This window comes from Cherax quadricarinatus, chromosome 8 (genome assembly GCF_038502225.1).
Source record: "Cherax quadricarinatus isolate ZL_2023a chromosome 8, ASM3850222v1, whole genome shotgun sequence".
NCBI classification, from domain to species: Eukaryota; Metazoa; Arthropoda; class Malacostraca; order Decapoda; family Parastacidae; genus Cherax; species Cherax quadricarinatus.
The window spans coordinates 13265250-13289040 of NC_091299.1; the positions used below are offsets into that span (position 1 = coordinate 13265250).

At 39.6% G+C, this 23791-nt stretch overlaps 1 protein-coding gene across 12 annotated transcripts in view; it reads right to left on the bottom strand.

Moving 5' to 3' along the window:
* Nucleotides 1–23791, bottom strand: part of Csp (Cysteine string protein) — a 338068-nt gene that overhangs the window by 210707 nt on the left and 103570 nt on the right. For all 12 annotated transcript variants that reach the window (XM_070082897.1, XM_070082888.1, XM_070082893.1 and 9 more), the window contains exons 3-4: nt 21853–22005; nt 21511–21642 (exon numbers count right to left, since the gene is read on the bottom strand). In XM_070082897.1, the coding sequence (XP_069938998.1) occupies nt 21511–21642; nt 21853–22005 (285 nt within the window). The remainder of the gene's footprint in view (nt 1–21510; nt 21643–21852; nt 22006–23791) is intronic.

The following is a 23791-nucleotide window of genomic DNA, read 5'->3' on the forward strand; positions in this document are numbered from 1 at the left end:
TGATACCAAGAAAAGGAGAATACTACCATAAATACTATAGGAAAATACACCTCAAAGTCGTTTTAATCCAAAAACACGGTCGAATTTTTTTTTCCTCAAATTTTTTTTTCTCTCATTATGCACTGCGTGCTGCAGGATTTTTTTTATACAGTGCACACTGACCATACAGACCCATTCTCTCATATATGGGCCTACCAGCTTTCTCCTGCTTGATTTGAAGCCGCTAGAACTGAGTATGTATATATACATCCGAAACACTGGCTCGAAAAACGTATACATACGGCCGAAACAGTCAAAGGGTTAAATACAGAAAAAAAATGAAAAGCTGAACTCAAATGCCAGCATAATCTAAAAAGACTGTACACTTTTGATCTAATATGAAGACTGTGTTCATCCAACATTCATTTCTAGCCCCCCATTCCTAAGAGCTCGCCTCAATGGTGGGGGAGACGGATGTAATGTGAGATAAGCTAAAGGAGAAAAGTCATTCTGCTACTTTAAGTGAGCATGCCTTTCTAGTTTCCTTCATAACCCTGGTAAAACTTTTCCTCGTGTACTTACCCTAAGACTTCTAAAATGCTGACTACTTTACTCATAACACATGCTTTGACAATCATAGCATGAAACATCTTTTCATAATATTGAATCTTGAATCTATTTTGAGCCTGGCTCAAACTCCCAGACAACACATCTTTAAAAACTGCAACTTATGTTCCATTACTGTAGCAAACTAAATGCTTTGATATATTATTTGATTAGAGGACACCATGTGAGTAACTACGTGTTTACTGCCCACATTGTCAATAAAATATTTTAACTACTGGGAATACAGTAGAAAACCTTAAGTCGCATGATCATGACTCATGTTTTCAATATTATGCAATTTATACTTAGTTTTTCATTTCCAATATTTGCTTTCCACTTTGAGTTTTTATTCTCACAAAATATAGAAGATTTATTGTTATGCAGACTACTGCATTAGTGTAGAAATGGTATAAATAATATCAGCGCACTTGTGAAAGAATATTAGACTCATCAGTTGACGTGTATTGGATGCTTAGCATGATTTGTTTACTTTTGAACTTTGGCAAAAATCGAACATTTCTGCTACTTTGAGCTCAATTTCAAGGTACTTTTCATTGTAAGAAGTCAAAATCATCTCGATTTCTGTAATATGTCTTCCATTCTATAAAATGAGACCAGGAAAACTAGAATACAACAATAAATACCATACAAAAATACAGTGCAAAGTTGCTGTTTTAATCCAAAAACACGGTCAAAGTTTTTTTTTTCCTCTCATTACGCACTGTGTGCTGCAGGATTTTTTTTATACTGCGCACACTGACCACAGACCCATTCTTTCATATGTAGGCCTACCAGCTTTCTCTCACTAGATTTGAGAGCGCTAGAATTTAGGCGTACTAGTACGTCAAAAACCCTGGTGCGTAAGCTGTACTAGTATGTCCGAAACCCTGAAAGGGTTAATCAACAGTCCACTGTTTAACCCTTTGACTGTTTCGGCTGTATATTTACGTCTTACGACGTATATATACGGCCAAAACAGTTAAAGGGACGTATATACTATACAGTAGACCGTTATTTAGCACGAGTTTATTTGGCACGATTTGAGTATAGCACGATTTAAGAATTGCGACACAATTTTATGTAACACTTTGTATGATGAATTTAACACGGTTCAGTTTGCGGGAAGGGAAAAAAACTTCCCATTTCCTCAACAGGGCCACCTTGTTGTGGTTCAGCGGGGGAGACCTGCCGCCATCCCCAGCCACCCCCCAACACTTCCCCACCATCCCAGCATTCTACTTCATAAGTGTCCAGTCCAACTTCTCTGCTACAAGCTTGTGATTGTGAATTGTGTTTTTATCTTTTAATTGCTATATCTTGCATCTACCAAGGAATCGTGACACCCAGTAAGCATACCAGTGTTGCTGAAAGTGGCAAGAAAAGGTGTAAATATTTAAGTCTTAGAATTAACAAAGGAAACAAAGATATTAGACAAGACATCCTGTGGCCATAATGAAGTGTTACTTTGTACACATAAAAGAAGGTAAACGTAAGTTTGTGTAACTGACTGACTTACTGCTTACTGAATGACTGAGTGACTGACTTACCAAATGACTTGACTGACTTACTGAATGACTTGATCGACTGAATGACAGACACTCCAGTACAACCATCAACTTCAATACTAGAACCTCTACCATCCACCTCAGCCCAGTAGGGCCACAGCATAACTCTCCACTCTCTTCACAATCATACACAAACACCAGCACCCACAATTTAAGGCAAGAAATATTTTTATTTCTGTTACATTTGTAGTCTTAAGCAGTAAAAACAACATAATACATCACAACAATGAATTACAATTACATACTTTCGTTTTTGTAAGATATGGAGGCCTAAAAAAAAGTTGTTGGGCTTTTTTGGGGCTCTCAGAAACGTAACCCTATTTTTCCCGTATGTTCTTCAGGTCATCTAACACGGTTTTACCTAACACAGTGTTTTCAGGAACGTAACTACCGTGTTAAATAACGGTCAACTGTACTCAATAATTTTAGCAGCTTCAAATCAAGCAGGAGAAAGCTGGTAGGCCCACATGTGAGAAAATGGATGTCTGGGGTCAGTGTGCACTGTATAAAAAAAATCCTGCAGCACGCAGTACATGAGAAAAAAAAAAAAAACTCCGACCGTGTTTTTGGATTAAAACACCGACTTCGAGGTGTATTTTCCTATAGTATTTATGGTTGTATTCTCGTTTTCTTGGTCTCATTTGATAGAATGGAAAACATGTTACAGAAACAAAGATGATTTTCATTAGTTTCACGATGAAAACGACCTTGAAATTGAGCTCAAATTAGAGGAAATGTTCGATTTTTATCAATATTCAAGAGTAAGCAAATCACACCACACGTCCAATACACGTCGACTGTAGAGTCTAATATTCTTTCACTAGTGCACTGATTTTATTAATACCATTTTTACAATAATGCAGTAGTCTACATAACAGTAAACCTTCTATTTTTTGTGTGAATAAAAAAATCAAAATAGAAAGCAAGAGTAATGTAAGAGGAGCCTAGAGACGTGACTAATGAACAGAGGATATGTTATTTTAGTGCCAAGAATGTCTGCATTCTTTATTCTGGACCCTATTTTGAAATTGGCATCTTTTTTAATTTGCATGAAATTGACCAAATTGCCAATTTCTGACCACTTTATTGAATAGTTGGAATCAGTAAATGAGCGATTTCTTGTACTCAATTGATAGAAAAAATGGAGTTCTAAAGAAACAGCTGAGTTTGTTTGACTGGAACAATGGCACTGGCCAAAAATAGGGCTCGAAGTCAGCGAAATCGCCGATGCGTATACAGTGGACCCCCGAGTTTCGTGATTAATCCGTTCCAGAGAGCCCGCCGAAGGTTGAAATTCACGAAACTCGAAACCATTTTCCCCATAAGAAATAATGGAAATAAAATTAATCCGTTCCAGACACCCAAAAATATTAAAATAATTTTTTTTTTTCAAATTAAATAAAGATTTACATAATGAAAACAAATCAAAAATCAAATACATACATTTAAAAAAATAATAACAACATTACACTTACCTTTACTGAAGACTTCTGCATGGATGGAAGACGGGAGGAGGGGATAGGAGGAAGGTGCACACTATTTTTTGGAAGGAGAATCTCCTTCCATTAGGATTTCAGGTATGAAGTCCATATCTGGGGTTACTTCCCTTCTTCTTTCAATGCCACTGGGACCAGCTTGAGTCACTGGACCCCCGTCGCACAAAATATCTGTCCAGAGGTGTCTGTTTCTGGCGTTTCTTTAAGATTTGTCTGAAGTGAGACACAATACTGTCATTGTACATGTTGCCAATACAGCCTGCAACAGCTTTGTTAGGGTGAAGTTCATCCATAAATATTTGCACTTCAGTCCACTTTCCACAAATGTCCTTAATCTTTGAAGAAGGCACCTTCCTCCATCTCTCTTCCTCCTCCTCTGCAGCAGTTTCCTGAGCTGTGATCTGTTGCAGATGAAGCTCTTGCAGCTCTTCAGTGGTTAGCTCTTCCCTGTGGTCCTCCACCAACTCTTCCACATCCTCATCACTCGCCTCCAACCCCAGGGACATCCCCAATGCCACAATAGTTTCCACAACTGGCACAGGTTCCTTAGCGTCAGCCACAAACCCTTCAAAATCCCTATCTTGTACACAATCTGGTCACAAATTTCTCCAAGCAGAGTTCGAAGTCCTGGAACTCACTCCCTCCCAAGACTTACCTGTAAGGTTTATGCAATGGAGGATATTAAAGTGATCTTTCCAGAACTCTCTTAGGGTCAATTCAGTGTCTGAGGTCACTTCAAAGCACTTTTGAAACACTGCTTTGGTGTAGAGTTTTTTGAAGTTTGAAATGACCTGCTGGTTCATGGGCTGGAGGAGAGGAGTGGTCTTAGGAGGCAACAACTTCACCGTGATGAAACTAAACTCCTCCACTACTTGCTCTTCCAAGTCTGGAGGATGAGCAGGAGCATTGTCCATTACCAGGAGGCACTTGAGTGGCAATTTATTTTCCAGGAGGTATTTCTTCACACTGTCTAGGAAAATTCCCCTTGTGACCCATGCCTTACTATTAAGCCTTCCACATCACACACAAATTACTCTTGGCGGCACTGTATTTCTTGAACACACTGGGATTTTCAGAGTGATACACCAGTAAAGGCTTCACTTTAAAATCCCCACTAGCATTACTACAAAACATGAGAGTAAGCCTGTCTTTCATAGGCTTGTGTCCTGGGAGTGCCGCTTCCTCCTGCGTGATGTAGGTCCTCTTCGGCATTTTCTTCCAGAAGAGGCCTGTTTCGTCACAATTAACCCTTTGACTGTTTTCGACATATAAATACGTCTTACGAGCCAATGTTTCTGATGTATATATACTCAATAATTCTAGCGGCTTCAAATCAAGCGGGAGAAAGCTGGTAGGCCCACATGTGAGAGAATGGGTCTGTGTGGTCAGTGTGCACCACAAAAAAAATCCTGCAGCACACATTGCGTAATGAGAAAAAAAAACTGATCGTTTTTTTGGAATAAAACGCCGAATTTGAGGTGTATTTTCATATAGTATTTATCATTGTATTCGCGTTTTCATGGTCTTAGGTGATAAAATGGAAAACATATTACAGAAATAGAGATGATTTTCATTACTTTGACAATGAAAACGACCTTGAAACTGAGCTCAAATTAGCGGAAATGTTCGATTTTTACCAATGTTCAGGAGTAAACAAATCACACCACACGTCCAATACGCGTCAACCGGGGAGTCTAATATTCTTTCACTAGTGCACTGATATTATTTATACCATTTTTACAATAATGCAGTAGTCTGCATAACAGTAAATTTTGTATTTTTTTGTAAGAATAAAAAATCAAAATAGAGAGCAATAATAATATAAGAGGGGCCTAGAGATGTAACTAATGAACAGAGGATATGCTATTTTAGTGCCAAGAATGTCTACCTTGTTTATTCTGGACCCTATTTTGAAATTGGCATCTTTTTTAATTTGCGTGAAATTGGCCAAATTGCCAATTTCTGACCACTATATTGGGTAGTTCAAATTGGTAAATGGGCGGTTTTTTGTACTCAGCTGATACATAAAATGTAGTTCTAAAGAAATAGCTATGAGTTTGGTCAACTGGAACAACGAAATTGGCTGAAAAGAGGGCTCAAAGTCGGCGAAATCGCCGATACACATATGTCGCCAATTCCGTTAACTTCACGGTAGCGTAATTCCATGAGTTTTCGACCAAATTACAAACTTTTGGTGTCATTACCCTCGGGAAAAGATTCTCTATCATTTCATAAGAAAAAATAATTTTTTTTTCGAATATTTGGCGACATAGAATGACAGTTTCAGAAAGGGGCCTGAAATAGTCAAAGGGTTAAACACTTGCTGGGGTTTGAATTCTGCAGTGTCTACGCACTCCTTAAACTCCTGTACAAACTTCTCAGCTTTTTTGTCAGAACTGGCAGCCTCACCAAGCCTTATCACACTGTGAATGCCACTACGCTTCTTAAATCTCTCAAACCAACCTTTGCTGGCCTTAAAATCACAAGCATCACCACTTGTTGCAGGCATGTTCTTTACGAGATCGTCATGCAACTGCCTTGCCTTTTCACATATTATCGACTCCGTAACACTATCGCCTGCTAACTGTTTTTCGGTAATCCACACCAACAATAACCTCTCCACTTCCTTGAGGATCTGTGATCTCCTTTTTGTCAACATATCCACCCCTTTTGCAACAACAGCACACTTTATTTCCTTTCTTTTCGCCATGATCAAAGTGATGGTTGAATGGGGCTTGCCATACATCCCGGCAAGCTCTGTAACACGCACTCCACTCTCATATTTTTCAACGATTTCCTTCTTGAATTCGATCGTGTTCCTCACTTTCTTTACCAAAGGGATTGCACTAGCTTTCCTTGGGCTCATGGTGACTTATTTAGCAGTTGTAATCACAAAAACAATGGATTATTACGTATGAACCCGCGGGGTGATGGTCACGTGTTGGTAAACAATGGCACACTGAGCGTGAATGGCATGGGAGACCGGCTTTGTGTGCGGTGACGGGCGGACGGTTACCGGACGGTCGCCAAAACACGAGTTTTTTCACAAAACTCGAGGCCAAAATTTTTTTCCAAAAATAAAAAAACTTGCCGAAGGTCAAATTTCACGAAAGTCGAGGCTGCCGAAACTCAAAGGTCCACTGTATATCGCCGAGATCGCTAATTTCGCGGGTGTGTAATCCCATAAGCTCTCGATCAAATTTCGTACTTTTGGTATCATTACCATTAGGAAAAGATTCTCTATCATTTCATAAGAATTTTTTTCCTTCTTTTTTTTTCAAAAATTTTTCAACATAGAATGACAATTTCAGAAAAGGGCTTGCGACAGTCAAAGGGTTAAGGAAAATACTAGTACGAGTCCCCTCCTCCCACGTCAAAAGATTTCATGTCTAGCTTGTGTTGCAAGCTATTTACTAGGATGTGACAAAGTACCAGTGGTATCGGCTAATTTTGATGGCAGTGATATGTGCCTAAAATTTAGTAACAATATTAGTATTGGCAAGTATGGGCTAATATTGTTGGTACAGGTCCGCCATCATAAATCCGGCAATCAGACATCCTGTTCCATCAGTTATTCAGCACTAATTTCAGCTAGCATAATTTCAAATTTCCAGGGTTGCCACACCAACTTGCTGGTACTGTTTGGTGGTGCTACTTGCTGCATAAGTCATTCCAATTTCTTTTTCTCCATTTATTGTTAAAACCTGCTTACTTTTACCCACAGCCATGGCTCCAACGAATAAAAGAAATGCTTCTCATTGTGTAAACCACCTACACAGTAATATATTGTCCATTAAAGATAAGGTGGCTTTGAAGCCACTGTCAGTTGCCATGAGCTCAGTCTCATGATGCAGGGGAATATGCTTTATTATTACGCTAATATCAACACTACGGCTTATTTGCCTATCACAACTGATCTAATGTGACATAATAAACAATATAAATATCATAAAAACATGTTAAATATTCCAGAATAAATAATATTTGGCATAATACTGAGCAGTTTGATGGAGATATGAAGAGGATATGGGATACAAGTACCATTCTCTCATCCTTGTCTTGGGGCTTATATTAGAGAAAACAGAGTATAGCACAGGGCTAACTGTGATATACACTCGTACTGCACCATAAAACAAACAGAAAAGCTATTTTCTCTACATTGATTATCACACATAGCAAAGTACCACTAGCACGAGCCCTCAGTATTCTCTGGAGAAAGAGCTTAGATCTAGGTGAAATACCAGAGCCTTAAAGAATGCAGACATAGCTCCTTTGCATAAGGGAGGTAGTAGAGCACTAGCTAAAAATTACAGACCAGTAGCCCTCTAACCTTGCACATCATAAAAATCTTCGAAAGAGTGATGAGATGGCAGATTACAAATTTCATGGAGCAGCACAACCAACATAACCCGAACCAGCATGGTTTTAGAACAGAACGATCATGCCTGTCACAGCTGCTGAATCATTATGACGGAATTACGGAGGCACTGGAAGACTACCAAAACAGATGTGATTTACACAGATTTTGCAAAGACATTTGAGAAATGTGATCATGGAGTAACAGCGTACAAAATGAAGCCATGGGCATTACGGGGAAGGTAGGCAGATGGATTTTCGGTTTCCTAACACATAGAACACAAACAGTTGTAGTGAACAGGGCAAGATACAGCATCAGCAAGGTCAAAAGCTCAGTGCCCCAAGACACTGTCCTGGCACTTCTGCTGTTTCTCATCCTCATAGCAGACATATACAAAAACACCCGGCACACTTTTGTATCGTCATTTGCAGACACTAAAATAAGCATGAAAGTCACTACGGTAGAGGACACTGAAAAAGTACAGGAAGACAAACAGGGTTTTCCAGTGGGGAGTGGAGAACAAGATGACGTTCAATGGTGATGAGCTCCAGCTGCTTAGGTATGGAAAGAATGAAGAACTCAAAAGGAACACCACATACAAAACTCAAGAGGGTCACCAAATAGAACGTAAGGAACACGTAAAAGACCTATGAATAATTATGTCAGTGGACCTTTCTTTTAAAGACCATAACAAGACAAAGATCACAACAGCCAGGAAGGTGACGGGGTGGGTATTGAGAACTTTCAAAACAAGGGAAATAATGCCAATGGTGACACTCTCCAAATCACTAGTGCTCTCTCACTTAGAATATTGCTCAGTGCTGATGGCCCCGTTCAAAGCAGGAGAAATATCTGAGCTGGAGCAAATACAGAGATCGTTTATGGCTCAATTTGAGCCTGTAAAGCACCTAAACTACTGGGAATGCCTGCAAGTCTTGAACATATATTCAATGGAGCAGAGGAAGAGAGGTACATAAAATATACCTGGAAAATACTCGAGGGCCTGGTCCCAAATCTGCACACTGCCATAACATACTGGAGTGAGAGAGATGGGAGGAAGTGTAAAATAAACCCAGTGAGGAGCAGGGGTGCGGTGGGGACAATAAGGGAACACTGTATCAACATCCAGGGTCCCAGACTATTCAACATCTTACCAAAGATAGCAGAAACAGTTGGAACAAGTGTAGAAGCCTTCAAGAGGAAACTGGACAAGTATCTTCACCAGGTGACAGATCAACCAGGCTATGATGGATATGTGGGGCAGTGGGCCTCCAGCAGCTACAGCCTGGTTGACCAGGCAAGCAACAGACAAGCCTGGCCTATGGCCCGGGTCAGAGTAGATAAACTCTCGAAACTTTTCAAAGGTATATCAAAGGTAAAGGTAGCAGCATATGTGTAGAGAACCTAGGATAACCCAAAAGAGTCAAAGTTGCTTATTTCTAGTACCTAGCTTGGGCTAGCCATATATAATTTTTTGTAAATATTCGATTCCCAGCCAAGGTAGAAACAGTGGGAGTGTTTCTTTACACCTGTTGTCCATGTTCACCCATCAGTGTTAGTGGACTGGTGTGGGTCTTATCCTGGGACACTGACCTAATTTGCCTGAAATGCTTAGCATAAGAAGGGGCTTTCTAATATAGTAGTATGTCACTGATGTCACCTAGGCCTGTATACCATGTACACGTAGTAAATAAAGATATTATTATTATTATTATAATTTTTTTCTCTCAGTTGTTTGTTGGGCTATCTTAATGAAACTTGAGCAATGTATGACGGAAAGATGCTTCTTAACATACACAGATGAAAGAAATCAGACCATAAATACGGAGTTCACTTCTCAGCCATTAGCGGCCCCACAGCGGTACATTTTCATATGGTTTGCAAGTTTGAATTCTTGTTTTTTGGTCTTGTTTGATAGAATGGAAGATATATTACAGAAATAAATGTGATTTTGAGTGCTTTCACGACGAAAGGTACCTTGAAATTGAGCTCAAAGTAGCGGAAATGTTCTATTCTTTAGCGATGTTCAAGAGTAAACAAATGACATCACTGTCTAATATGTGTGCGCCTGCCAGTCCAAATTCCAATACGCAGTTAAGAATGGGTTGACATTATTTATACAATTATTACAATAATGCAGTAGTCTGCATAACAGTAAATCTTCTATTTTTTGCGTGAATAAAAATTCCAAATGGTAAGCAAGAGTAATATAAAAAGTGACTGAAGCCATGACTAATGAACAGAGAAAATATCTTAGTGCCAGTAATGTCTGCATTGTTTATTCTGGACCCTATTTTGAAATTGGCATCTGTTGAAATTTGTGTGAAATTGGCAAATTGCTAATTTCTGACCACTTCATTGGGTAGTTGAAATAGATGAATGAGCAGTTTCTTGTACTCAGTCGACAGAATAGAAGCAAGCAAATAACTAAGTTTATTCAGGCATACACAAATACAGTTACATAGATTATCATATATAGTTTATGTACAGAGAACCTAGGATAACCCAAAAAAGTCAAAGTGACTTATTTCCAGTACCTGGCTTGGGCTTGCCATATATGATTTTTGGTAAATATTTTTTTTTCTCAGTTGTTTGTTGGGTTATCTTATTGAAACTTGGGCAACATATGATGAAATGACGCTTCTTAACCCTTTGGGGGTTTCGGCCATACTAGTACGGCTTACACCCCAGGGATTTTGATGTACTAGTACGCCTAAATTCTAGCGCCCTCAAATCTAGTGAGAGAAAGCTGGGGGGCCTACATATGAAAGAATGGGTCTATGTGGTCAGTGTGCGCAGTATAAAAAAAAAATCCTGCAGCACACAGTGTGTAATGAGAAAAAAAAAACTGACCGTGTTCTTGGATTAAAACAGCGACTTTGCACTGTATTTTCGTATGGTATTTATTGTTGTATTCTAGTTTTCTTGGTCTCATTTTATAGAATGCTACTTTGAGTTCAATTTCAAGGTACTTTTCGTAGTAAAATCAGTCAAAATCATCTCAATTGAGATGATTTTGAAATTGAGATGATTTTGACTGATTTTACTATGAAAAGTACCTTGAAATTGAACTCAAAGTAGCAGAAATGTTCGATTTTTACCCAAGTTCAAAAGTAAAGAAATCATGCCAAGCGTCCAATAGACGTCAACTGGCGAGTCTAATATTCTTTCACAAATGCGCTGATATTATTTATACCATTTCTACACTAATGCAGTAGTCTGCACAACAGTAATTCTTCTATTTTTTGTAAGAATAAAAATTCAAAGTGGAAAGCCAAAGAAATATAAGAGGGGCCTGGGGATGTGACTAACGAACAAAGAACTTGTTATTTTAGTGCCAGGAATGTCTTTCTTGTTTATTTTGAACCCTATTCGGAAATTGGCATCTTTTGAAATGTGTGTGAAATTGGCAAAATTGCTAAATTCTGACCACTGTATTGGATAGTTGAAATCGGTAAATGGGTGGCGTCTTGAACTCATTCGGTAGAAAAAATGGAGTTCTAGAGAAAGTTATGATTTTTGTCGACTAGTACACTGGAATTGGCCGAAAATAGGGCTCAGTGGGCAAAATTGCCAATGTGTAAACATCGTCGAGACCACTAACTTCGCGAGAGCATAATTCCGCAAGTTTTCCATCAAATTTCATAGTTTTGGTGTCATTATGATCAAAAAAAATTATCTTTTCATAAGAAAAAATAATTTTTTTTTTTTTAAATTCTGGCGACCCTGAGAACAAGTCTCTGAGAGGGCCTGGCGACCCCCAAAGGGTTAACATACACCAAAAATGAAAAATAAATGCACGATAAATAAGGGAGTTCACTTCTCAGCAATTAGCGGCCTCTTAGCGGTATAGTTTCGTATGTTTTTATTGGTTGTATTCTTGTTTTCTTTGGTCTCCTTTGATAGAATGGAAGATATATTACAGAAATAGATATGATTTTGATTGATTTCACAATGAAAAGTACCTTGAAACTGAGCTCAAAGTAGCGGAAATGTTCGATTTTTGTCGATGTTCAATGAACTTTGTGCAAGTCGATTAATTTTATTAAGAGTATTCTAACATAACCACTCTGTAATCCGGAAAACTCAGCAATCCGGCACACTAATGCTGGATTTGTGATGGTGGACCTGTACTGGTATTAACCTAAACTTGAGTATCAGTACCAACAAAAATTTTGATATCGTCCCATCCCTATTATTTACCAAAGATTACCTATTACAGTGGACCCCCAGATTAAGATGTCATCGGAATAACTAACGCTTTTGCGTCAAAATAATGGCTTGGTGAACGACACTGAACTCAGTACAAGTCATTCGTCCCGAACATGTCTGCACGACATGAGCAGTAGAGCAGTCCTGACACTCCATTGTACAGCCAGTGTGCCACTGTTTACCAGCCAGTCAGGATGATCCCACACGTTCATGTGATACATTTTGTATTATTCCTTTGTTTTTAGTGCTTGTAACTGCTAAATAAGCCACCATGGGCCCAAAGAAACCTTCTAGTGCCAGCCCTTTGGTAAAGAAGGTGAGAAACACTATAGAATTCAAGAAAGAGATGATCGCAAAATACGAAAGTGGAGTGCGTGTCTCCGAGCTGACCAGGTTGTCTAACAAACCCCATACAGTAACCATCGCTAGTATCTTGGCCAAGAAAAAGGCAATCAAAGAAGTTGTTGTTGCGAAAGGTGCAAATGTGCTTACAAAACAGAGATTGCAAATCCTCGAAGATGTGGAGACCTTGTTGTTGGTGTGGATCAAAGAGAAACAATTATCAGGAGATAGTGTTATGCAGTCAATTACACGTGTATATATGAAAAGTCAAGGCAGCTGCATGATGACCTCGTAAAGAAAATGCCTGGAATTAGCGCAGATATTGGTGAATTTAAGGCCAGCAAAGGCTGGTTTGAGAGATTTAACAATCATAGTGGCATACACAATGTGATAATGCATGGTGAAGCTGCCAGTTCTGACAAAAAAGCGGCTGAAAAATATGTTCAGGACTTCAAGGGGTACATAGAGGGTGAAAAATTAAAACCCGAACAAGTGGAAGAAAATGTCAGAGGACCTACATTACTCAGGAGGAAAAGGCACTCCCAAAACACAAGCCTATGAAAGACAGGCTAACTCTCATGTTTTGTAGTAATGCTAGTGGGGATTTAAAAGTGAAGCCTTTACTGGTGTATCACTCAAAATCCCAGAGAGTCGAAGAAAAACAGTGTCGTCAAAAGAGTAAATTGTGTGTGATGTGGAGGGCAAACAGTAAAGCATGGGTCACGAGGGACATTTTCCTTGAGTGGTTCCATGACATGTTTGGCTCCAGTGTGAAAAAATACCTCCTGGAAAATAAATTGGAACTCAAGCGCCTCCTGGTAATGGACAATGCTCCTGCTCATCCTCCAGACTTGGAAGAGCGAATGGTGCAGGAGTTTTGTTTTATCAAAGTGAAGTTTTTGCCTGGTAATGCCACTCCTCTCCTCCAGCCCATGGACCAGCAGGTCATTTCAAATTTCAAAAAACTGTAAACCAAAGTAGTATTTCAAAAGTGCTTTGAAGTGACCTCAGACACTGAACTGACCCTAACAGAGTTCTGGAAAGATCACTTCAGTATCCTCAGTTGCATAAACCTTGTAGGTAAGGCTTAGGAGGGAGTGACTTCCAGGACTTTGAACTCTGCTTGGAGAAAATTGTGGCCAGAATGTGTACAAGAGTGATTTTGAAGGGTTTGGGGCGGACCCTGAGGAGCCTATGCCAGTTGTGGAAAGTATTGTGGCATTGGGGAATTCCATGGGGTTGGATGAGAGTTTGGAGGATGTGGAAGAGTTGGTGGAGGACCACTATGAAGAGCTAACCACTACAGAGCTGCAAGACCTTCATGTGCAACACCAACAGACCACAGCTCAGGAATTTGCTTCAGAGGAAGAGGAAGTTGCCTTCTTCAACAATTAAGGACAATTGTACAATGTGCAAGCATTTTTGGATGAACTTCACCCTGACAGAGCTGTTGCAGGCCATGCTGGCAATATCTACATTGACAATGTTGTGTCCCATTTTAGGGAAATCTTAAAGACATGCCAGAAACAGAGTTCTCTGGACAGATAATTCTGCGACATGGGTCCAGTGACTCAAGTTGGTCCTAGTGGCACTGAAAAACAAAGAAGGGAATTAACCCTGGAAAAGGACTTTTTACCTGAAGTCTTTATGGAAGGGAATTCCCCTTCCAAACAATAATACACCTCAATCCTCTCTCCTCCTCCTGTCTCATCAATCAATAAGTCTTCAATAAAAAAAAGTGTCATTTTAGTAATGTTTTACTCAGCATGTCTCATTGTTTTCTGTGTAGGGAAATGTATATTTCATGTAAAAAAATTATTTTGTTTAATACTTTTCGGTGTCTGGAACAGATTAATTGGATTTCCATTATTTCTTATGGGGAAAATTAATTCGGAATAAGTCAGATTCGGGATAAGTCACTCAATCTGGAACGGATTAATTACATTATCTGGAGGTCCACTGTAGTGTGTAAAAGATTCCTTGCATGCAAAATCCGGTCCTTCTGAAAATACAAACACTGGCCTCTTCTGGAAATGAGAGCTTCTTAAAATTTATAAAACATCTAGCATTGACCCACTTATAAAAGAGCAACTTCATGTGATGAAACACATTAAGATGTCTGCACTACTATAAGAAAGATATTCAGTATTAACTGATTAGCTTAACCTTTGCTCATGCTTTAAAGTACTCTTCAATCATTTCAGATTATACACTGAACTTAAATAATACTGAATAAATGATCATGTTCCTTACTTTGTGGACATGACTTTAGACAGATAATTATAAACCTGCAGGCATGAAGAAAAATTTCTTGGTACAGTAGTTCCTTGCTTAATGACCTAGATAGAGGCTGGAGAAAAGGTTCATAAAGCAAAAAAAATAAGTTAAGGAAATCACATTCTTCCACATAAGCCCATGCCTGTCATAACCCAAGATGGAGACCAGAATGATATGTTATATCTAATACCTATTATTTTTTTATTCTTGACAAATGTTTCCCAAAATACATCAATATTTACCCTGTGATCACATACAAAAAAAAAAAATAATTAAAAAATATGAGAAAAAATCAAATACAAATTTCAGTCGAATTTCCTCTGGCTGGGTCTCCCTTTTGTTGCGATTTTGTGAAGGACAATCACATTAAAGCACAGTGACAGGATTTCATTCAAAATACTTATTTGATTTCCCATGCCCAAATCTCTTCCTCTCTTCCCTATGGTTAAGTTTTCCTTATGTCAATAGAAACCAGTTTAGAGCAAAATTTAAAGATATTTTTAAATTCTAAGTGATCTTGTCATTGCAGATTCCACATTTCTTGACAAATGTTTACCAAAAACTATGAACTGACCAAATGTGTACAATATGATATATAAAAAAAAATGAACAAATTTGGGCAAAAAAAAAAAAAATAAATGCAAAATTCAGTCACATTTCCTCTTGCCGTGTATCCATTTTTTCTGACTTGGTGCATGCCGTTCAAATTGAAAATAAACCATAGAATTCAAAATAAGCTCATTATGATTCCCACAACTAAATGTTCATGAATGTCAACATAAACAAGTTTAGAGCATTATTTAAAAGATACGTTGTTGAAAATCAAGTCAACTATCCCTATGACAAAATGAAAATAAACCCCAAGATTTTGCTCATAATGGGATCATTATATTTCCAAAGCCCAAACCTCTCTCTCCTTGGATAAGCTTTTCTTATGAATGTCAACAGAAATCAGTTTAAACCATAAAGAGATGCTTAAAAATCACATGAACCTGTGATAATATCTCAAGATCCTTTTTCAGGGAAACTGTCGCTTATCAAGGGGAATACATATATGGGGAAAGTAAATTGAGAGTTTAAAAAAGCAGAGCAGAAAATTAAGCAGAGGAAGGTTTTCTGTCAGTTAAAATTACAGTGGAACCCTGAATATTGGCCCTAATCTGTTCCAAAAGGTAGGCCTAAATTCAAAGTAATATTTCCCATAAGAATTAATGCAAATACAATTAATTATTCCAGACACCCTAAAATATTAACAAAAATTACATTTTTAAGGTTAATTAAGTTTTACATACACAAACAATGAGAACTAAAAATAAATAAGTGAACATTTAAATCACTATTATATATCTTTACTGAAGACTCTTGCTGGCTTATGGAAGATAGGGAGGACTGATTGTTAGGAAAAGGAATCCCCCTCCATTAAGGACTCTGCCTCCCTTTCACACTCCCTGTTTCCCTGCTACACTCCCTTCCACACTCCGTTTCCCTGTTACACTCCCTGCTATACTCCCACACTTCCTGTTTCCTTGCTACACTCCCTGCATGCCTGCTACACTCCCTCCCTCCATGCTACACTTCTTCCATTGGGCCCATGGTGGCTTATTTCACAGTCGCACTTAATAAACAAGCATAAAAACCAATGAATTTTAAACAAATGTTTGGATGAATGTGTGGGGCATATGCTCATTCACCAGGAGACTGACTCACCTACGCATGGTGTCCCAGCGGTAGGTGGGCAAAATTTCCACCTTCGCCCCTCTCTCTCTCTCTCTTTTTTTTTTTTTTTTTTTTTTTTTTTTACAGGGTTTGACAAGGTTAAGGATCCCTAGCTTTATTGACAAGCTATTTACAGGTTAAGGATTCCTAACTGTATTGACAAGCTAAAAGCTGTTACCTACATCAGCTCATTTGAAAGCATTTTTATTGTTATGAGAAATACAAGTAGGGAACAGGATGAAGTTGGAGCCATCTGTGGGCCAGCATTTTCATTTGATCATTTGACTATCTCGTTGACATCATTATGCTGTACGAATGTGTTCCATACTCGAGTCATCCTGGGTATATATGATCTCAGATGGAGTGATGTTCTGGAGAAGGTTACAGCCAGAGTGAAGTTGCTGCTTTCTGCCTGTCTTGTGGCATAAAAGCTTGTTTCACGCTGTCCTTGAAGTGGATCCAAGTGTGGTACTTTGACAATATTGGCCTTGTATGTAACAGTAAGGCCACCCACATCCCTCCTGTGTTGAAGGCTCTGCTGAAATGACAGATCCATCCAGGATTGGTCCAGGTGAGAGATGAGACTGCTTGCTCTGTTCTCTACTCTGTCAAGCAGTCATAGATGTGTGGGGGGGGAAGGGGAGGCAAACCAAGAAAGTGGAGCATACTCAAGGTGTGAGCGTACTTGTGCCTCATACAGAATCTTGCAACCCCTACTGTCAAGCAGATGCGAGATACGGCGAAGTGCTGTAAGCTTCTTGGCTGCCTTGCAAACAAGGCAGCCAAGAAGCAAGGTTCTTCATGGTCAGTTCGGAGTCAAATTTCACCCCAAGGATATCGACTTCTTCTCCAGGTGCCAACACCCTCCCATTCATCCTTACTACTGCACCGGCATAACCATCATGGTGCCTAGAGACCATTATCGTTTTGTGTTTTCTCAGGTGCAAATGTTACTTGCCATCTATTTCCCCAAGCGGATATAGCTCTTAGCTGGTGATTGAGATAGCTTAGAGCAGCTGGCATTTCTTCTCTTGGATAAGTGAATGTCAGTGTACAGTCATTTGCATGGGTTTCTGGGATGAGATAAAGAAGGTCATTGAAGTAGACATTCCATAACAATGGTCCCAGCACACTTCCTTGTGGAACACTTGCCCCAATAGGATGTCTTGCTGATTCCATTCCATTGAGAACTACTCTCTCTCATTCTCTCTCTCACTCTCTCATTCTCTCTCGCTCCCTCCCTCGTTCTCTCCCTCCCTCCCTCGTTCTCTCCCTCCCTCGTTCTCTCTCTCTCTCGTTCTCTCCCTCCCTCGTTCTCTCCCTCCCTCGTTCTCTCCCTCCCTCGTTCTCTCTCTCTCGTTCTCTCCCTCCCTCGTTCTCTCCCTCCCTCGTTCTCTCCCTCCCTCGTTCTCTCTCTCCCTCGTTCTCTCTCTCCCTCGTTCTCTCTCTCCCTCGTTCTCTCTCTCCCTCGTTCTCTCTCTCCCTCGTTCTCTCTCTCCCTCGTTCTCTCTCTCCCTCGTTCTCTCTCTCTCTCGTTCTCTCTCTCTCTCTCTCTCTCTCTCGTTCTCTCTCTCTCTCTCTCTCTCTCGTTCTCTCTCTCTCTCTCTCTCTCTCTCTCTCTCTCTCTCTCGTTCTCTCTCTCTCTCTCTCTCTCTCGTTCTCTCTCTCTCTCGTTCTCTCTCTCTCTCTCGTTCTCTCTCTCTCTCGTTCTCTCTCTCTCGTTATCTCTCTCTATCTCTATCTCTATCTCTCTCTCTCTCTCTCGCTTTTTTTTTTTTTTTTTTTTTACACAGGGTTTGACAAGGTTAAGGATCCCTAGCTTTATTGACAAGCTATTTACAGGTTAAGGATTCCTAACTTTATTGGCAAGCTAAGAGCTGTTACCTACATCAGCTCATTTGAAAGCATTTTTATTGTTATGAGACATACAAGTAGGGAACAGGATGAAGTTGGAGCCATCTGTGGGCCAGCATTTTCATTTGATCAACTGACTTTATCTCGTTGACATCATTATTCTGTACGAATGTGTTCCATACTCGAGTCATCCTGGGTATATAGGATCTCAGATGGAGTGAAGTTCTGGAGAAGGGTACAGCCAGAGTGAAGTTGCTGCTTTCTGCCTGTCTTGTGCCATAAAAGCTTGTTTCACGCTGTCCTCAAAGTGGATCCAAGTGTGGTACTTTGACAATATTGGCCTTGTACATAACAGTAAGGCCACCCACATCCCTCCTATGTTGAAGGCTCTCTCTCCCTCCCTCGTTCTCTCTCTCTCTCTCTCTCTCTCTCTCTCCCTCCCTCGTTCTCTCTCTCTCTCTCTCTCCCTCCCTCGTTCTCTCTCTCTCTCTCTCTCTCTCTCTCTCTCTCTCTCTCTCTCTCTCTCTCTCTCTCTCTCTCTCACGTTCTCTCTCTCTCACGTTCTCTCTCTCTCACGTTCTCTCTCTCTCACGTTCTCTCTCTCTCACGTTCTCTCTCTCTCTCACGTTCTCTCTCTCTCTCACGTTCTCTCTCTCTCTCACGTTCTCTCTCTCTCACGTTCTCTCTCTCTCTCGTTCTCTCTCTCTCTCGTTCTCTCTCTCTCTCGTTCTCTCTCTCGTTCTCTCTCTCTCTCGTTCTCTCTCTCTCTCGTTCTCTCTCTCTCTCGTTCTCTCTCTCTCTCGTTCTCTCTCTCGTTCTCTCTCTCGTTCTCTCTCTCGTTCTCTCTCTCGTTCTCTCTCTCGTTCTCTCTCTCTCTCGTTCTCTCTCTCGTTCTCTCTCTCGTTCTCTCTCTCATTCTCTCTCGTTCTCTCTCTCTCTCTCGTTCTCTCTCTCTCTCTCGTTCTCTCTCTCTCTCTCGTTCTCTCTCTCTCTCGTTCTCTCTCTCTCTCGTTCTCTCTCTCTCTCTCTCTCGTTCTCTCTCTCTCTCTCTCTCGTTCTCTCTCTCTCTCTCGTTCTCTCTCGATCTCTCTCTCTCTCTCGGTCTCTCTCTCTCTCTCGTTCTCTCTCTCTCTCTCGTTCTCTCTCTCGTTCTCTCTCTCTCTCTCTCTCTCTCTCGTTCTCTCTCTCTCTCTCGTTCTCTCTCTCTCTCTCGTTCTCTCTCTCTCTCTCTCTCTCTCTCGTTCTCTCTCTCTCTCTCTCTCTCTCTCTCTCTCTCTCGTTCTCTCTCTCTCTCTCGTTCTCTCTCTCTCTCTCGTTCTCTCTCTCTCTCTCGTTCTCTCTCTCTCTCTCGTTCTCTCTCTCTCTCGTTCTCTCTCTCTCTCTCGTTCTCTCTCTCTCTCGTTCTCTCTCTCTCGTTCTCTCTCTCTCGTTCTCTCTCTCTCTCGTTCTCTCTCTCTCGTTCTCTCTCTCGTTCTCTCTCTCTCGTTCTCGTTCCCTCTCGTTCTCTCTCTCGTTCTCTCTCTCTCGTTCTCTCTCTCTCGTTCTCTCTCTCTCGTTCTCTCTCTCTCGTTCTCTCTCTCTCGTTCTCTCTCTCTCGTTCTCTCTCTCTCGTTCTCTTTCATTCTCTCATTCTCTTTTATCCTCTCTCTTCCTCATTCTCTCGTTCTCTCTCTCTCGTTTATTCATTTTACCTCATTTACTCTCACCGTATATTAGGACTACAAATATTTTAACGTAAGTAATAAGTGTACTGTATATGCATTTTATCGCTCTAGGGCGCTTTAACCCTTAAACGGTCCAAACAGATAGACGTTCAAATTCGTATTGCTACAAAAGTAAATCTACTTTTTTTTTACATATTTTCAAATATAACAAAAAAAAATGTAGATAAAAGTTTTTTTCAAGCATTTTCAAATGTAAAACAAAAAAGAAGATCTACATTTTTTTACATACTTTCAGATGTTGAAAAAACGTATATACACGTTCGGACCATTTAAGGGTTAAATGTCGTAGTATATTACATATGGTTGGGGTAGCCTGGCTGGTTACCATACCTCCCACAATGGAACCCAACCTGCCGTTTAAGTGGGGCCCTACAGTATATTCATCAATTTCCATTTGTGTCGTAAGAGGAGGCTAAAATACCAGGAACAAGGAGCTAATAACTCTAGTGTACATTACTACACAGAAAAAGAAAAACTTTAGGTTAACTTGCCTCAGTGGGAAATGGTCAGAGTGTTGAAAAAAATAAAATTTACCATTTTACCATGTAGCACCTCAAATAGTTTCCACTGACTCCAAGAAATTTCCTGCATTGTTATTTTTTCCAAAACTTTCCTAACAATATTTCTACCACCACAAGTTATTGAAAATGTGAACCCTGGACATGCGATGTAAGAGATTCTACTGTAAGTGGAGAAACCCATCATGAGAGAAAATATCCAGGAAAAATTCTTTCAGAACAAAGAAACTAAAACCAGTTACAGGGTATATAAAGAAATATACAGCAGTATGAACATAGATGAAGGCTTTTCGTTATCCCTCTTTTGGAGGAATTTTCAAGGGGAAATGATTCATCAAGTAAACACACAAAACAAATACTACTAACATTTCTGAATCAAAGCACAGTTGTAAGATTTTACAATGGGAAGTTCATAAAAGCACTGTGAATCCCCATGGATGGAAAGGGATCATGCCACTCATGAAATTTAGGAACTTTAACACAGTAAGAATAGTGAGAGAAAGAAATTTCTTTGCTTGGAACAACTCTTTTTACTGAGAGTAAAATACAGTGCAGCAGTTAAAACTGGCTTCTACCCCTTCCTTTTACTTTTACAGAAAGGTTTTCTAAAATTTATTAGGCAAAGCAATTTCAACATCTGCTTCAAAAGCATTTCCACCAAGTATAACTAGCTATATGTAGATAAAAATATAGTATAACACACTGTACATTACAAATTAAGCTATTTCCCTTTTAAACATACTGTACAATTACTATTTTCTAATATTAACATTTATATTTTCTATAGGTTTACTAGAAAATATAATATTCTGAATAATATCATTAATCACTATATAATGTCAACCAAAAACTTCATCTGCTTACATTAAGGTTATGATAGTCTCCCGTTTCATCTGGGGGCCGAGGTTTGCATTTTCCACAGCAGAAGTTGCAACAGCAACAGAAGCAACAACATAGATAGCAGCCTGTGATTAACCCGCAGAAGAGGAACAGCGCCTGTAAAGTAAAATAAGAAATAGTAATACAACAAACACTTCGTGGCACCTACAAGATAAATGAACTGTAACAAGTTTTATGTATAGTACTGCAGTTTTCAATTAAATTAGTATGAACACTGTCAATTTACATAAATTATTTGAAGTTTACAGTGTCTGAAATAATATATTTCATACAATATTAATGAGAGGCTACAATACCAAACCTTACCTTACACCATCCTGAGTTTACAAGGAAGTATGTATTAACATTTTCTTCTCCAAACTGCTCAGCTATATACAGCCCAAGTGAACCATAATTATCATATATATTCCTCTTGGTAGGGTCACTGAGAATGCCATGGGCATGGTTAACCTCTTTGAACTGAGGGAAAAAAAAACTGGGATAAAGTAAAACTGCAAAAAAAAAAAAATCAATAATTATTAAGTACAATACAGTAGTATTTTGTTACAGAATTATGAAAACAATGCTTTAAGATTGGCAAAAATAATTATACTAGGAAGATGAACATACCTGTCTTACTTTTACATGGCAATAATAAAGTGTTAAAAATTAGGTGCCCTCTCAAAAGAACATTGGTGAAACATTCAATGAAGTTCAGTTCCCAGGCTTGGTATTATGTACAGGCAAGTGTGTGTACCCCTGCTGCCATCTTTCACCTAGCAGTAAATAGGTTTCTAAGTGTTATTTACCTGTGACCTGTTTCAAGTGATTTTCTACCCTTATAGTCTGGCATAAGGCCCAGCTGTTATGGGTGGCATTCCAAGGGGTGAAAGTATAACTTAGATAGATTTGGGCATTGAAATGAGCCAACAGAATAAAGAGCTCAACCTACATTACCCACTGCCACCTTATCTTCCACCCTAATCCACAAAGGAGGTGATCCAACTGACTTGAACAACTAGAGACCCATATCAAACTTGCCCTTCTATCCAAAATATTTGAAAAAATAATACACAAGCGACTTTACTCCTACCTTACATCCAACAACATACTTAACCCATGCCAGTTTGGGTTTAGACAAAAAAAAAAAAAGTATGAATGACACTACTATACAAATGCTTGAACTAATATACACAGCTAGTAGCGACCAGTGAAAAGGCGGGGCCAGGAGCTTGAACTTGACCCCTGCAACCTCAACTAGGTGAGTACAACTAGGCGAGTACAGCTCTCGATAAAAATGAATATCCTCTGGGCTCTTCATCGACCTACGAAAAGCGTTTGATACAGTCGACCACAATCTCTGGCACCTAAAACCGAATCATTAAGGCATCAGAGGACATTCTCTTGACTACCTAAAATCCTATCTTAACGACAGACACCAGCATGTACAGTGGACCCTCAACCAGCGATATTAATCCATTCCTGAGAGCTCATCGTTAATCAAAATAATCATTAGTCAAGTTAATTTTCCCCATAAGAAATAATGGAAATCAAATTAATCCGTGCAAGACACTCCAAAGTATTGAAAAAAAAAAAATTTACCACATGAAATATTACTTTTAATACACACAAACTGAAGAAGACATGCACAGTTACATGACACTTACCTTTATTGAAGATCTGGTGATGATTGATGGGATGGGAGGAGGGGAGACCGTTGATCTTGTTAGTGGTTTAGAAGGGGAATCCCCTTCCATTAGCACTTGAGGTAGGAAGTCTTTTTCTGGGGTTACTTCCCTTGTTCTTTTAATGCCACTAGGACCAGCTTCAGAGTCACTGGACTTCTGTCGCACAACATATCTGTCCATAGAGGCCTGTACCTCTCGTTCCTTTATCCTAAAGTGTTTCACAACATTGTCAGTGTAATAGTCACCAGCACGGCTTGCAATAGCTGTGTGAGGGTGATTTTCATCAAAAAAGGTTTGCACTTTAAGCCACATTGCACACATTTCCTTAATCTTTGAAGTAGGCAACTTCTTCAATTTCTCTCTCCCCTCCTCCGAAGCAGTTTCCTCAAATGTGGCCTCTTACTGTTGAAGATGATCTAGCAGCTCATCAGTGGTTTGTTCTTCATTGTCCTCCTCCACCAACTCTTCCACATCCTCCCCACTACCCTCACCAATATGAGCACTAGTTCCCGGCATTTTTTCCTGTTCACCTGGGTGTTAGTCAACTGTTGTGGGTCGCATCCTGGGGGACAAGATTA